This window comes from Haliotis rubra, unplaced genomic scaffold (genome assembly GCF_003918875.1).
Source record: "Haliotis rubra isolate DU_JTF1 unplaced genomic scaffold, ASM391887v1 Scf981, whole genome shotgun sequence".
Lineage (NCBI taxonomy): Eukaryota > Metazoa > Mollusca > Gastropoda > Lepetellida > Haliotidae > Haliotis > Haliotis rubra.
The window spans coordinates 100,646-117,687 of NW_025767725.1; the positions used below are offsets into that span (position 1 = coordinate 100,646).

A 17,042-nucleotide genomic window follows, 5' to 3' on the forward strand; every position below is an offset into this window, starting at 1 on the left:
GTTTCCTACCATACATTGTTATATAGATAAAATATAAAAGTTTAATATTAAATAATGGCTGAAGGCGGTCATGAGTACATCCCTATGGATGGTATGTGGGATGATAGTGTGTGGGATGACACCACATTCACGAACAACCCCTTAAGTGCTGAACTTGTACAGCCGGCCGTCGACGATTATTACGACGCAGTTGAAAAGAGAAACAACATCAAGCCGTTGGGGCGAGACTATGCCAAGTTTACCATCGATAAGAAGGGCACGCTGCGATTGAAGGCTCACCCGGGGGTCGATATCATGAAAAAAGACGGGAAAGGGCCGTATGCTCAACTGCTCCGTGATGAACTAGGCTCCATAGAGTACCGGGGCGCACGGCCTAAGCTTCACCCGAAGGTCGTCCAAGATCTGCAAGCAGCCAGGCCCGAACTCAGTAATACCGGGGACGTACTCCAACGTGCTGAAGAAACATCGGACAGTCTCGACAAAATATTGGCCACCCCTTGCCGGGCCTCGAATTTACCCTGAGGGAACTGCGAGGCCTAGACGAAGCCTTGAAACATGTACGCAGAATAAAAAACTTGGAAGAGGAGAGACGGACTGACAGATCAGTCGTGTACGGAAACCATCGATCGAGTCCTAAATGAGGACACCACGTTGGCCAACAGGATCCGAATCCTCTTCCGAGAGCAAGGGATCACCATCGCCAGTATTCTGACTGCATTGGGCTTCATCATATCAACCCTGGTGGTGTCATTGAGTGGGGGTACCCCCACACCAACACCGCCAAGTGGTCGGGGCGTCAAAGACTGGATAAAAAAACACCTGAAATCCCTCGGTGGGTGTCGATCCCCACACCAGTCTGCAGGGGGTCATCGTGGCCGTGGAAGACACGATATCACTAACCAAGATCTTCCTACCCAACAACATACACTTCATGGGGGTGAAGTGCACCCCTGAACTATTATCAGAAAAACAATTGGAAACTATCTCGTAATAGTATTATAGCAATGGCCAATCGGCATCGGCCCAATGCCACACTTAACGATCTAGGAGACACGGAAGGATTCGACCAGCCTGGCGAGGATGACACCTCGTACGTCTTACACTTAAAAGACAACGTGTATAGGCGGGCGGCAATGACCGATCATCTACCCAAAATCACACTCGGGGGTCTAGGAGACACGGAGGGGTTCGATCAGCCTGGTCGGGAAAACGTCTCGTACGTCCTACTCTTTAGAAACGGTGTGTACATACGGCAGTCCTTGGCAGGCTTAAAGAAACCCCAATGGTTGATCAACGTGACCCTCACTGCACCATATATCTCATTAGACAAAGATGGCTATGTCTCTGAAATTAGGAACAACGGTATCTTGCTCACGTCTTTCATTCCAACTCGTGAAAGGATGATAGTTTCTAAAATACCATATTACTCGGGGGGCAACATGTTAGTTTCATCCAGGTGGTCGCAGTTAACAACCAACCGCCCCGATAACCATAGCAGGGTTTAGGGCTATGACCCCAGGCTCCACACTCATCATAGAAGTCGCTTACAAGGGTAAGTTTGATGATTCGGACGACCTGATACGATCCCCAAACCTGCAACTTTTACCTGGGGTGACAATACGTTGGGATGACCCCCCTAGTAACAATCCCCCTACCTTGCCGTATCATTATACGATTTGGTGACCTCCCACTGGGATTACTCTCACATGTTGAGATAGACCAGAAGTTACCTATTGATCCTTCCCGTATCTCCACATACGAGAATCTAAGCCTTATAAGCCTCAAGTACATTGATCGGCTATTAAATAAAGCTCAATTAGAAAATATCCCATAAGATATTTTATATGCACACAGAATGGGGCTGTACCCAGTCGTAGAGGAAGTAGCGAAGACCCTGGAAACCGTAGACGGATTCCGCTTGAGACAGTTATGTGATGTAAAACGCCAACTAGAACAAGACCGTGACACACGGAAACCCCTCTATAAGAAGTACCATAGAGCTTTCAATATCGTGGACAGGACTGATACTGCCCTTATGGCAACCAGCATGGGACTAGGGGCAGCAGGTGTTGGGTTGTTAGCCACCATAGTGGCCGCACCTATAGTGCTAGGCATTGAAATAACAGCTGGGGTTATAGGGGGTGACAGGGTTGGTGTTTAATTTTGCATCCCGCAGACTGCATCGTAAGGCATTGAAACACGACGAGATCAGGGTTCTGGCTGAAGCAAAACTGAACACGGTAAGTGAGCGTATTTCCACGGCACTCACTGACAGTAAGATCTCAGAGGAGGAATTTCGTTCAATCCTCTCTGAACTCGACAAGTACCGTAAGATGAAACAAGAAATCCGGTCCAAGTCTCGTAAGTCTGCTATCAGCGAAGACGAGAAAAAAAAGTACATAGAACAGGGGGTACGAAAAGCCCAGCAAGCCTTTATTACGAACACCAAAGAGATCATAGGCGATTCACATTAAACTGTTTCATCGAGGTCAACGCGGCATAGAGCTATCACGTGATCAGGAAGTGGCACGTGGGGTCGGGAAGTTAACTGGGGATTCAAAAGTAGTAGACACGATGGGGGCGAGATCTAGGGGCATGACAAAGCTTTATTAATGAAATAAAGCTTTACAGCGACCTTTCTTGAAAGTGATCTCATACCCCCATTACTTCTACTATTCAGCTACATACACATAAATCCCATTCAATTTTCCGATGATTATTAAGAAAACTGCAACTATTTAAACAACATATATTAGACGTACCAATCAGGTTTAACATGGCTTTCTAGGGGATAGACTAAAATTAAGTTGTACTGATGATGCTTAATCAGGTGTCATTCGATAACTAATGAACGGAAATATGAAAGAACATTTTGTACGTGTAGCTGAAGATGATTTTCAAGATGTTTGCCAAATATCAAAATAGAATTACTTCTACTCAGTTTATTAAAATTATTCTTTCAACAGTTAATTAACATGTAAGTCTATGGAAATTTCACTAAGGATGACTCATCAATGGCCAACTACTGCAGAAGTGATATAGCCATCAAACATTGACCACTTTCGACTTAACCCACGAGAACAGGTTTCAACTGATTATTTTATTGGCATTCTAGAAGTTCAATCAATCAATAATGAAGCATACGACTTTATGGATAAAAACCTGTTCCTTGGAAAAGAAAGTCGAAATTCATTTTCTAAATTCCCTGAAACCAGTCAAGGATCAGTTTAATTAGTAACGACCTATCTAACATTTCCCGAACTGCCTTTCCATTTACCTTGACCTGTTTTGAAGAAAAAAAACATCGATTTCCATTATAATATCATCAGTTAAGTTAACAGTAATAGGGATTCTGTGGGAACTCATCGTTTCATATTTGGAGTGAAGATAGTGTTACAGTATGATATTCAGCCCGGCAAAACAATAGCAATAGGTTGGCACTGGGACTGAGTTGCTGCGTCGCTTCCATTTGGATGTCAACAACAAAAAGATGCTCACGGTTACCATAATAATGCTTGATAAATACCGTTGACAAACAACTGAAGTACCCTTTCAAAAGGTCGTTAAACGATGGCACACAGGCACACAGGCACACAGGCACACAGGCACACGCGCGCACATAATGTTGATCATTACTTACCCGTTACTCAAACAACAGTAAACATATAATGTGTCCTCACAACATCCAAAAATACAGTTGATTGACTCGTACGCCCCGTAGCAAGTTTCAGCTAGTGCACCTGAAGAACACAAAGAAAAATGACGCCCTTATGTCTTGTAATCACCATCGTTAGAATGCCATGTTGGATCTCTCACTGAATCAAATTGTACATTTTTACAGGTAAAATCAGAATAATGATGTCCGTATGTCTTCTAATCTTACTTCGATAGCATGTCATGCTGGATCTCTCACTGAATCAATGTGTACTTTAAAGGCGTCCTTGTGTCCTGCAATCTGCCTCGTTAGAATGAGTGCTGCACTCATTGCAACAAAGAAGTTGACTGTCAATAGAACTTGGTTTTCCTTCATCTATACAACTTCTAAAATGCCCCTCAAGGAAGTAGGACATTAGCTGTCAAACATGTCCATGGCGAATCACACGCAAACCCAGTAAGACACATTCATCAAAGTATTCAATTCTGCAGTTGTCAAACATTTCAATTACCGTATATATCGTGAAATGAGCAGATAAAAAGTGTTCTGACATACCTAATACACAGCTAAGTAATATCCATAAGGGCAACAGAATATTCGCGGCCATGACTTGTAATCTCTCTAGTTAGTAAACTCTGTCAAAAAAGAAACGCAACCCCCGTATTTTAGAGATTTTGATCTGAAGTTTTAAGACGACACAGCATTTTTATTATTTAAGACAGAAGGCATCTCCTTGGACAAGAACGGATAAGACGCCGGATTCTTTCCTGGGGAATGGCTCTCCACTCCTCCTGCAGTGCAACGCCGAGCTGTTGCAGCGTCTGTGGCGGCGGCTGACGTTGACGTACGCGTCGACCCAGAGTATCCCACAGGTGTTCAATAGGGTTGAGGTCTGGTGATTTAGAGGGCTATGGCAAGACATTGACGTTGGAATTCTGCAGAAAGCTCATTGTTGCACGTGCAGTATGAGGCCGGGCGTTGTCTGGTTGAAAAATCTGTGTCTGTTGGTCAATAATCGGGAGAAGGTGAGGCTGTAATACGTGGTTGATGTAACGTTGGGCTGTCAGGTTCCCTTCAACGATCACCAAGTCTGATTTCTGGTTGTATGAGATGGATCCCCAAACCATAACGCTTTCTCCGCCAAATCTGTCCCCTGTCGGACGCAGATGGGCGCAAAACGTTCATGACGTCTCCTATACACACGTTTTCTTCCGTCGTGATGTTGCAAAAGAAAACAGGATTCATCAGAAAACCAGATGCGCCTCCAGTTTTGTAAAGTCCATATCCTTACGTTGTTGCACCACCTGAGTCGTCGGCGGAGATGTAGGGGGCGTAGTACAGGTCCAACAACTGGTCTACAGGCACGTAAACCCGCTTCTTTCAGACGGTTCCTAATCGTTTGAGCTGACACTCTCCTCAAACCTGGTATTTGTGTGGCAGTCACGGTTGGTAGGGCATGCCGATTACGCAGGTGATGGACCCGGATGTACCGATCTTGAAGGGGTCGTGATTCTTGGCCTTCCACTTCTCGGGCGATCGTTGGTCAAATTGAAGTTGTTGTAGCGGCTCCAAAGTCGGGATATCGTTGTTTTGTGAACATTTAGGTGCCGTGCAACAGTTCCAAAACTTTCTCCGGCTTGAACACGACCAATGGCGATATTTCGGTCGGCAGCACTCAATCGTGGCATTTTTAACACAGCTTTTCGGCGACAAATGAATGAATATAATACGAAAGCACATGGGCTTTTATACACCCCTACATTAACTGCCATTTTCATGATTTGCATGTGTTTTTGTGCGAAGTCACCATGAGGGTCATTTCATGCGTTGTGACGGAATAAGCAATAAAATACACTTATGCGTACAAATGCAGTTGTTTGGATGGTAATCTTCATTAATTACGTGTATAATTTCAATACATTTATTTTATGCTGGACCTTTTACTGAATCAAAGTGTACTTTATTACAGGTAAAATCAGAATAAAGGCGTCCTTGTGTCCTGCAATCTGCCTCGTTAGAATGTTATGCTGGATCTCTCACTGAATCAAAGTGTATCTTACTGCAGGTAAAATCAGACATATTTTCATCAAATCATCAAAGTTGCAATTAAACCAGACGATGTAATGATACTTTGATATAACGGTAAATTGTAAATGAGAGCTTTCTTGTGTCAGTAAATACCCGAAATGTCATAGTCTGGATTAAGTCTTGCTTGTCAAACATGTACATGGCAAATTACACGCAAACCCAGTAATACACCTTCATGAAAGTATACAATTACAATTATGAAGTTGTCAAACATTTCAAATACCGTTTGTACCGTGAAATGAGCAGATAAAAAGTGTTCTGACATACCTATTACACAGCTAAGTAATATCCATAAGGGCAAAAGAATATTCGCGGCCATTTTGAACACTGCTGGCAGACCAAGTGAGTCAGTTTGCTAGTTACACGGCTCTTATATGTTCTGATTGTCGGATGTACTTGTGTTTCCATGGACGGAAAGAAAACACAAGGAAAGGCGGGACTGTATATTCCGAATTCGGGACACATTGTGCAATGTTGACGTTTCAAGCATTCTATTTTCGTGTTCGGTTCATAGCTGTGTTTTGTGCAAACAATTTTTTGCAAGATTATTTGACAAAACTTGGATAGAGCAATACGTATATGTATAGCAGTAAAGTTATTGGGGACAGTTTTTTTTTCGGAAAGCTATATTGCGTAAGACAGGCTCAACTACGCAGTTTACTGTCATGGGGAAATGTAAGCCTACGTGCCATTAATCTTTATCGATTAGATAAAGCGCACCCAAAACCAAACACCCACCTACCATACCATGCAAAACATTTATATCCGACATTATTCAATAACGATTTCAAATGAACGAAAAGTTACATTCACGTTCTTCTATCCTAATAATACATTGCACTTGTAACTGTTCCAGCAAAGAACATTGTTCAAGGACGATAGGGGCGTTTGGGTAGTCTAGTGGTTAAAGCGTTCGTTCGTCACGCCGAAGACCCTAGTTCGATTCTCCTCATGGTACACTGTGTGAAGCCCATTTCTTGTGTCCCCTGCCGTGATACTGCTTGAATATTGCTAAAAGCGGCGTAAAATCACATCCACACACTCAGTCACTCACTCAAGGATGATTGATTTATTTATATTTGTTTGTTTGCTTGTTTTTTTTAACTTGGTGCTCCGTAATATTCCAGGTATATGACGGGGACCAAACAAGTCAGTGATAGAGTGAGTGAGGATGGTTTATGCCGCTTTTAACAATATTATGTTTATTAACTAATATCGAATAGTGATTATACCAGGTGGTCACTTTCTCCGTTTACAAGATTCAAGTACATATATAAGATCCATCTACAATATCTATGAAACTGTGTAAACTGTGCAGTACTGGTTGGACCTAATTCATCCAGTCAATCAGTGATTATGATTTCCTGCAATACTTATCGCCGTGGCGCGTCAGCTCGTCACGCTGAAGTCCCGGGTTCGATTCCCGACATTGGTACAATGTGTGAAGCCGATTCTTGGTGTCCCATGCCGTGATATTCCTCGAATATTGCTAAAGCGGCGTAAATAAACACTCACTCACTATCACTGTGGCGATGGCTAAGCTTTATGAAATCCACTTCAGTTAAATGAAGGCAGATGTCTCGAAGATCATCAGTGTTATCATTTTTCAACGTGAACGATATATTTCCATTTTGCTTGCAAGTGAATATTTGACTTGACTTTGCATGTGTTTGCTGTGCAATGGGCAGTTGAGTAGGATTTGCTTACCTTTTCGCATATGTTGACTGTTTGGGACTTTGCTGAGATGTCATAGGGTATGCAGTAAGTAATGTGACGTCGGTATAAGGTCGATACATGATTTGATTTTGTCTGTGTGAAATGTTGACAGTTACTGATAAGTGTATGGACACAGTTATTGTGTCTTCTAAGCAATGTCGGGTAACAAATATACAAAAGAGACCGGATATCTAAATTAGCGATCACCAAATAATCCGACATGAGGGGCGCGCGTCAGTCTCCAGCTAAGCATGACATCTTTTGTGGAGTTGGAAGCTAGACTGTGACTGATATATTTCGTTTGATTTTGTTTGATTTTTATTACTCTGTATTATAAATGTATTCTGCTGTATACATATACACGCATATGGTTGTCATTTGCAGGTTTTGATAAGTTTGGATAAGTAAAATACCTGATAAGCAAACAATTATGGAGAGTCCCTTGAAATTTTACTTATCATGTTTCCATTGTATAGTATGACCAGAAATTATTGAGAATTTTAGGAATATGTTTAATTAGATTTCTAGTATAAACAACCTTGACCAGCTATCAAGTGCTTGATTTCATTCAAGAGAGACAACTCCGTTAATCCTTTTTCATTTGTTTGTGAAGAGTTATCCCCCTTTGTTTACTTGCTGGCAGACGACATATTCAGTGATCCTCTGTGTGGGTGATTTAGAAAAAAAGAAGTTGATTTTAGAGTATTATAACAAGGACATCAGATCAGCTAAAGTGATTTCAAGTAGAACAGGCATCCCTTTGTCCACTGTTTATCGTGTTTTGAAAAATATTGCAAATGGATATGGCATTGAGCACCAAGGAGGCGCAGGTAGGCCCAGAAAATTGACTGTCGGTGACAGGAGGCGGCTTGGTATTCTTGTTTCTAAAAAACCCGAAGGAGTTTAGAAAACTTAAGGCTGGATATGATTGATAGAGGAACTGTGGCTGTCTGTAAGGAGACAATTAGAACTGAGCTGCATGCAATGGGTTGACAGAACAGTCGAGAAATACCATCACCGATCATGAAACCTGAACAAAAGGAGCGAAGGTTGAACTGGTGCTTACAGCATAGAAATTTTAACTGGGACAATGTGATTTTCCCAGATGAAAGTTCTGTGTGGCTGTTTCCTAGTACACTGAAATTCTGGACCAAACAAACTGAAAACCTTTGTATCAGCGCCCAAAGTACAGTCTGAAATTTAACGTGTGGGGTGGCATATCTGTGTTAGGGGCAACGCCCCTCTGTGTATTTGAAGGGAATATGAACAGTGAGCGGTACACATATTCTCGAGGGACATTTACTTCCATCTGCTCATGTGTTCTATGGAAATGTTTTGGATTTTCCAGCAGGACAACGACCCAAAGCATCGTTCAAAGCATTCACAGGCCTGGTTTCGGACCCAAAATATCACGTTATTAGATTGACCAAGCTATAGCCCTGACCTAAATCCAATAGAAAATGTTTGGGGACTTATGAAGGAAAGTGTCAATAAGAAAAATCTGACAAATATTGCTGAAATGAAAGCAGAGGTGGTCCGATATTGGGACAGCATGGACCACGACTTTCTAACTTCTTTGATCAGTAGTATGCCCTGCCGCATTGAAGCCTGCATTGCTGCCCATGGTGACTTGACAAAATACTAACTGTTCACCTGCCTTTGAATCTGGAGTTATGTTCTGCTAATATTCACATATAATACGTGAGTAATGAGTGAAAAAAAATATGAAAATTACAATCTTTAAATTCTCAATAATTTCTGGCGTTACATTTCATCTATGTGCTACATTTCATGTATGAGATTACATTTTATGTATGAGATTACATTTTATGTATGTGTTACTTTTCATCTATGTGCTACATTTCATTATGAGATTACATTTTATGTATGAGATTACATTTTATGTATGAGATTACATTTTATGATTACATTTATGTATGAGATTACATTTCATGTATGAGATTACATTTCATGTATGAGATTACATTTCATGTATGAGATTACATTTTATGTATGAGATTACATTTTATGTATAAGATTATATTTTATGTATGAGATTACATTTCCCGTATGTATGAGATTACATTTCCTGTATGAGATTACATTTCATGTATGAGATTACATTTCATGTATGAGACTACATTTCATGGACGTATTACATTTCATGCATGTTTCACATTTCATATATACCATTACATTTCCTGTATGAGATTACATTTCCTGTATGAGATTACATTTCCTGTATGAGATTACATTTTATGTATGAGACTACATTTCATGGACGTATTACATTTCATGCATGTTTCACATTTCATATATACGATTACATTTCCTGTATGAGATTACATTTCATGTATGAGGTTACATGTTTATGCAAATATATGTCTTTGGAGCCGCACATTGAAGTGCAAATCTAACTCGTCTTTCCATTCATTATATTCAGCTTAGATGTCGAATCAAGCATTTCGAAATACCTAAACTATTGTACCGCCCTTATCTAGACCATGAGTGTTTTTCAGAAAATTAAGGGTGGAGAATGTACTCACGTCGTTTCTGGATCTAATGAGCGAATGGGTGTTGTTTTATGCTGCTTTCAGCAATATTCCAGCAATGTGACGGTGGGCGTCACACATTGTATCCCTGTGGGATGCATGATATCAAAACATTCTGATTTATTCAAAACCAACTTCCTCGAACAATCGAGGTTAGTGAGGACGAACATTAGAAGTAAGGATATTACTGATAGACTTCATCTGCCGATGTGACGTATCTGCTACCTGTGGCGATATCAGTCAAGTGAGTGAGTGAGTGAGTTTAGTTTTACGCCATCTATATGGCGGCGGTCTGTAAATAATTGAGTCTGGACCAGACAATCCAGTGATCAACAGCATGAGCATCGATCTGCGCAATTGGGAACCGATGACGTGTCATCCAAATCAGCGAGCCTGACCGCCCGATGCCGTTAGTCGCCTCTTACAACAAGCATGGGTTGCTGAAGAACAATTGTAGCCAGGGTCATCACTGGTCAAGTGAGTGAGTGAGTGAGTTAAAATTTATAGTCACATCGGCAATATTTCAGCCATATAGTGACTTAAAAAGTTATAAATTAACAATAAACACAATTACATTAGGGTAGAAGGTAGATCGATATTACTGATAGACTTCATCTGCCGATGTGACGTATCTGCTACCTGTGGCGATATCAGTCAAGTGAGTGAGTGAGTGAGTTTAGTTTTACGCCATCTATATGGCGGCGGTCTGTAAATAATTGAGTCTGGACCAGACAATCCAGTGATCAACAGCATGAGCATCGATCTGCGCAATTGGGAACCGATGACGTGTCAACCAAATCAGCGAGCCTGACCGCCCGATGCCGTTAGTCGCCTCTTACAACAAGCATGGGTTACTGAATATCAACATCCTAACCACAAAAAAATTGATGCCCTATATATGTCTGATCACCTGGTTGTAATCACTGTTAACTTGAAAACGCTGGAGGAGTCTACATCGAAACGTCGCTCTATGCATTAAAGAAGCTGTTATCCCTAAAGTCGTATGCTTCGTTGATGACTCGCGAACTTCTGGAATGCCGTCCGCTGCATAACTACATAAGGCCAAAGTAGCAGAAGGGGCGTAGCTTTACCACAAAGATCTACGTGATTTAATAATTGAACAAACCCCAGCGAATAAAGACACTATTTATGTTACGAAAGCTCTGATAATAAATGCATTGTTTTAATTTTCTACACTTGCATACTTTTCACTTCATACAACACTACACGCAGACAAAATAACGCATTTTTCTATTTTATGAACATGAAAAATTCTTTGTACCAAGTGGTATGTACTTTGAAGGTCATGCCGCTTGTTCAGTAGTACCTCACTGCCACCTCGTCTGCAATCCCCCGTGTTTCTCTTGTAGTGGTCGGACCGCCCCCGTGGTGTAGTGGTTAGAGCGTCCGCCTGGAGAGCGGAAGGTTGCGGGTTCGATCCCCGACCGCGTCATACCAAAAGACGTTAAAATATGGTACTTGTTGGTCCCTGCCTTGAATTTGACATTAATGGGTACAACAAGGACTGGTCGGCTCGGAGTCAGTATAATGTGTCTGAGTCGGGTATTCATGCTTCTCTTCGGCATGGTATCTCAGTGGGCTAGCACTATAAAACCAGCTTCAGTCTGGGCTAGTACAAGCAGCCGGACATACACATACACACGCATGCACGTCGTCATATGAGCGAAATATTCTCAAGCACGACGTTAAACCCAATTTCACATCACCTCATCTTGTAGTTTTCAACGCTCTATATCCTTTGAATCATCAATTTCTGGGGGTGGTGGGGTAGCCAAATGGTTTGCACGTCATGCCGAAGACCCGGTTTCGACTCCGCACATGGGTACATTGTGCGAAGCCCATTTCTGGTGTCACCCGCCGAGATATTGCTGGAATATTGCTAAAAGCGGCGTAAAACCCAACTCACTCACTCCCTCACTCACTTATCAGTTTCTGAGAATCAAGGTTGATATCTAGGACTGTACCTGACTGACCACACTCTTTTTTTTCATCCACGACCTGTCTTTATCTTTGGCCTGGGGAAAGGTGTGCCAGCTAAACCACACACACCACCACCACCACCACCACCACCACCACCCCACCTTTGGATGCTTCGCTGAAGGGATGGGGATGAGTCATGTTTCTAATATGGAAATATGGAGGCCGTTCTGTGAACCTTGCCTCTGATACACGCGATATTTAAGATATGACGTCATGAAATTCGTACAGACCAACCAACTTATTTCTAAGGAGGCTTCAAGCACCCATCGACTGACCAATCAGAAACTGCGACGCACAATGATTGGAGTGACGTTGCAGGGATTTTCCAACGTGAAAAGAGTCACAACCCGAAGTTGGGGGTGGTCGTCGTTATTCTCGGAACACATGGTGTGTACATCAACAATTCGAGATATCTCCTTATCTGACAAACACGTGTGACCCGGATATAAACCCTAACGGAATATCTAGCAGGTGATTATCGCTCTTTATCAGAAGACGGGTACGGCCGTCACCCCAGTTAGGCTAAAAAAAAACGTGACATGTTTCTCGGGCATCGGCGTGTCACTTTTATTTGTGCGCGTAACATTTTTTTATTGCCATTTAAAAAATATAAGTTTGACTTAGCCGCGTCCCGATCATCCATTTGTCCACCAAGCATGAGTGTCTGAAAGAACGAGTGTGCTTCCGTTTTGCAAACTCGCAGCATTGCGTACTCTTCTGTACAATGCAGTGCGCACTATGTAGCTAGCGAACATTGATGTGCGGAGTTTGTATGCAGCATGGCCCTCCTGGTATCAGTGAAAATCAACGCCGGGGCTAAAATCCTACGCCCGTGGACAATTTTGTATAGATTCAGTGACAACATAACACTAGGGGAGTTATATGATGCCGTGTCAAGCAAATAATTGGAAGCTGACAATGACGATTGGGTGTGTATGCCCACTGAGTACGATGATGTTTTATTCTTTGAATCTGACATGTTGTGTGGCCAAATCGAGACTAGATTCGTTTGACGACATATTTGTAACTGCGAGGGTGAAAGATGTAGTTGCTAATTTCGGAAGATTTTTCATATTCAATGTTACCTCGACTAAATTTAAATCTAGTACTTCTGCATGTTACGGGGATGGCAGTTCTTGTAGTAGCGGACTTAAACTAACAGGTCATACTCAAAGTGTGCATTTCGTTATTTCATGGATTCCAGTAAATTATCCACACCACCAAAATTGAAGTTTAAAGGGAAAAACATGAAGAAAACACTCCCTAATGACTTCATAACTTGCATGTTTACAATGTAGGTTGACACAAATGTGGACACTGTTGGGCTCGTTTTGTTAATGTTATGACTGATATTCTTTGGAAAATTGATCCTCACAGAGTTCAGATGGATGAGAGGTCATGTTATATACCAGAAATGTTTTCACATTTCTTCAACTACAACATACCAGAAAACCACAAGCACATAGTTGAACCCATGAAAAATTACCAACTTCTCACAGATATTCAGAGACTTGAGATGATTTCAGGTATGTCAAGATTGTACATTGGTTAACACCAATTAAATGATGATAACATGATGAATATACTGGACAAAACTAGTTAGGGATATTTTTAAATTTTGAAATTATGAATAATGATCTATTTATTCATTGACACACTGATAAAATATCACTCATAAAAATACAAATATCCAAGCCAACACAAACTCATTTAGCTTGGCTTGATAGTTTTTTTCAGCTCTTTGGCTATACATGTGGAACTGAACTCAAAGACATGAAAGCTGTTGATGGTAGTACTCCCAGAATTGACAGTATTGTCAGCAAAGTGTTTGACAGGGCTAACATGGTTTGTATGGCACCAGTTGAGGTACCGTACTTCAGTAGAGGCTAGCAGATCATTTCCAGATGTGTGTTTCCTCTGGGCCAGTACTCATGTTCTGGTAGGTGAGGATGCTGCAAAAGAGAGTTACCCTATGTGTGTTCCTTGCTCCAATGTCCACAAACATGGAAACAAGTGGAGACAGAGCCTTTGGGCCAAACAAAGAAGAGTTGACGATATGCTTGACTGAATCTACAACTCATTAAACACGTGCTAAACTCCCCAAGCTGTATTTCTGAGAGAACAAATAAACATGTGTTCCTCCCTCGTCACTTTCTTTTCTATCAAAAAGTAAAAAGAAAGTCCTATCCGCCTCGTCACTTTTAAAAAAAAATGCCCGAGGAACATTTAACTTTTTTATGCAGCCTTACATCATACGAATAATGACATTATTTAATGCAAACAAAAGCCCCATGATGCCACTTTTGCAGCATGTATTATCTGCTCATTTGTAATTTCTCGTTACTTCGATTATTTTGTCGTTAGTTTCCCGTTATTTCAATTATTGTTTCTTTCTAAAAACTTGAATTTGCGATTATTTTCTCTTTGCCTCAAAAATGTTCTCGTTATATCACTTATTTTCTCGAAATTTCGATTATTTTCTCGTTACTTCAAGATTCTTTAAATAATTATAACTTCGTTTTTTCGATTATTTTTCTCGCTGCTTCGATTGTTTTCTCGTCATTTCAGGTTTCCTTCTAAGGAAACTTGATGTAAATATAAAATGCTCGAAATTTCCAGAAAATATTCGAAAAAATGTGATAATAGACAAACTGATGGAAAATGTCGCTAAAACAGAAAGAATTTGTGCTATAAGAGTGACAGTATTAGGCGTCAATATAAACACATGAACAACTTGGAAGTTGAAACGCGTTCGGCAGTGTAAGATAGAAGGTAGAAACCACCGTCTATATGTGCAGTGGGTAAATATTTACCTTTAGTATTAATGCCTTTATCAGCCAGACACTTGAGGTGAGTCAGTGCACTTACAATACCCAGGGGTGGGGGCGACTGACAGGATCGAGTTGGTGTCTTGAGCCCAAGTGTATCGAGAGAGTAAAGCGTCTCCGCTAGAAGTGGCGTAGCAAATTTTTAAAGTTTAAAGTCAATACATTATCCCTGACCTCAAACTTCATTCGTTTCTTTAACTAGACAGACCCTCAATCACTTCATATTTCAATCGGCACGATGATACGCTTGGGGACCTACTCTGTTTATTTTGTTTGTTGTTTGTTGTTTAACGCCGCGCTCCGCAATATTCCAGCTACACGGTGGTGGTCTGTAAATAATCAAGTCTGGACCAGACAATCCTGTGATCCCTGCGCTACTGGAATACAACAGCATGCGTCAACCAAGCTAGCGAGTCTGGCCACCCGATCCCGTTAGTCGCCTCTTACGACGAGCATGGGTTACTGAAGAACAATTCTAACCAAGGTCTTCACTGGTCAAGTGAGTGAGTGAGTTAAAATTTATAGTCACATCGGCAATTTTCCAGCCATATTGTGACTTAAAAAGTTATAAATTAACAATAAACACAATTACATTATAAAACACCTGTCAACGAAGGGCAGTAAAACAACTAGATTATCATAGTAATAAATTTAAGACTAGTAATTAATTGATCAGAGAGAAACAGAAACTTGAGCCTAGATCCGTAACTAACACGACCCACTCAGCAATGACTGTTTGGCCAACTGGTCAAGTGAGTGAGTGAGTTAAAATTTATAGTCACATCGGCAATATTTCAGCCATATTGTGACTTAAAAGGTTATAAATTAACAATAAACACAATTACATTATAAAACACCTGTCAACGAAGGACAGTAAAACAACTAGATTATCACAGGAATAAATTTAAGACTAGTAATTAAATCTAAAACATTTTACTTATAAATGACAATACAATATAGAAACCGGCTATAGATTGCCAACAATTGAAGGTACATCACCAAGGACCTATTCTATCCTGAATGCTTACGAGGAGTACTATTCTAGGAACCAAACAGACACATCTACGGCTCCGACAAGCCAAGGACTGTGATCAGAGAGAAACAGAAACTTGAGCCTAGATCCGTAACTAACACGACCCACTCAGCCATGACTGTTTGGCCAACCATGTCTCGAAAGAAAAACAGAACAAGATACTTATAAAAATGCATTTTATTGTGAAAAGTCCTCCACTAAAACAACCAAACCCTGTGTTTAGACATTATTAGATCCTACCAAGCAACGTTTATCATAAATTCATAATTAAACGATTACACGTATGGAAAGCATTTCAGTGTGCAGTTACACGATGATTACGACTCCATCAATTTTTTCAACAAAATATTTAATATATTTTGCGTATCACACTGGATGTGTTATATACTTGTCAATCAGATAGCTCTCAGATCCATAAAGTTATAAACATGCTGTATGATAAATACAATATGAATCCGTCCATTCGTTCAACAAAATATTTAATATCCGTTGCGCATTACATTTTACGTTATGTACTTGTCAAACAGATAGATCTGATATCCACAAATATATAAACAAGCTGTATGATGAATATTAATCCGTCCATTCTTACGAAACATTTAATACGTATGTCAAATAATACATTCTGTGCATATTGTACCACTCCTCCGCGATGTGTCAGTACTTTGGGGGATAGGCTGCAGGGGCAACCGGGTAGGGTGGGGTTGTTGGGGGTCCCGGGTAGGCGGGGGGAGGGTATTGTGACATCTGTTGGTTACCGTAGGCGCCCTGATCTGCAAATAGTCAAATTTATACAGGTTTCAGATCAGACTGTTTCATAAATTATATTATTGTCATTGCTTCGTTTCGTCTTGTAAAAGATCATTCAGGGATATAACCCTCGAAGTATTTCTCAAACATGTAAATCAAGCTTAATTTGGATTTCTTTATGTGACAGATACAAGTTTGAATTTCCATATTCATTATACTTTAATGTTGGTATTATGCGGGAGCATTGGATGCCCAGTCGTCTAAGGCGACGCAATTCACTGTGTTGGACACGCCAGAAATCTATGAATGTCGAATCGGGTGTGCGAATCCCATTTCGCCTTGTTAAGGTTTCCATGTTCCAACACCATACATTGCTCGTTGGTCTCATCGAAGTGGTAAAACTTCTGAGATGCGTATCA

The 17,042-nt window shown here is 40.9% G+C and overlaps 2 protein-coding genes across 4 annotated transcripts in view; both read right to left on the reverse strand.

Annotated features, from left to right (window-relative positions):
* LOC124265522 overlaps window positions 1–6,091 on the reverse strand; it is a 97,015-nt gene extending 90,924 nt beyond the window's left edge. Inside the window, exon 1 of one of the 2 annotated variants that reach the window (XM_046700305.1) lies at window positions 6,011–6,091. In XM_046700305.1, coding sequence (XP_046556261.1) covers window positions 6,011–6,062 — 52 coding nt within the window. In that variant the 5' untranslated portion in view covers window positions 6,063–6,091. The remainder of the gene's footprint in view (window positions 1–6,010) is intronic. The other variant, XM_046700304.1, reaches the window with a different exon arrangement.
* Window positions 1–17,042, reverse strand: part of LOC124265523 — an 81,764-nt gene that overhangs the window by 60,166 nt on the left and 4,556 nt on the right. The window contains exon 4 of one of the 2 annotated variants that reach the window (XM_046700309.1): window positions 16,528–16,646. In XM_046700309.1, coding sequence (XP_046556265.1) covers window positions 16,531–16,646 — 116 coding nt within the window. In that variant the 3' untranslated portion in view covers window positions 16,528–16,530. Of the gene's footprint in view, window positions 1–16,037; window positions 16,647–17,042 lie in introns of those variants that run through there. The other variant, XM_046700306.1, reaches the window with a different exon arrangement.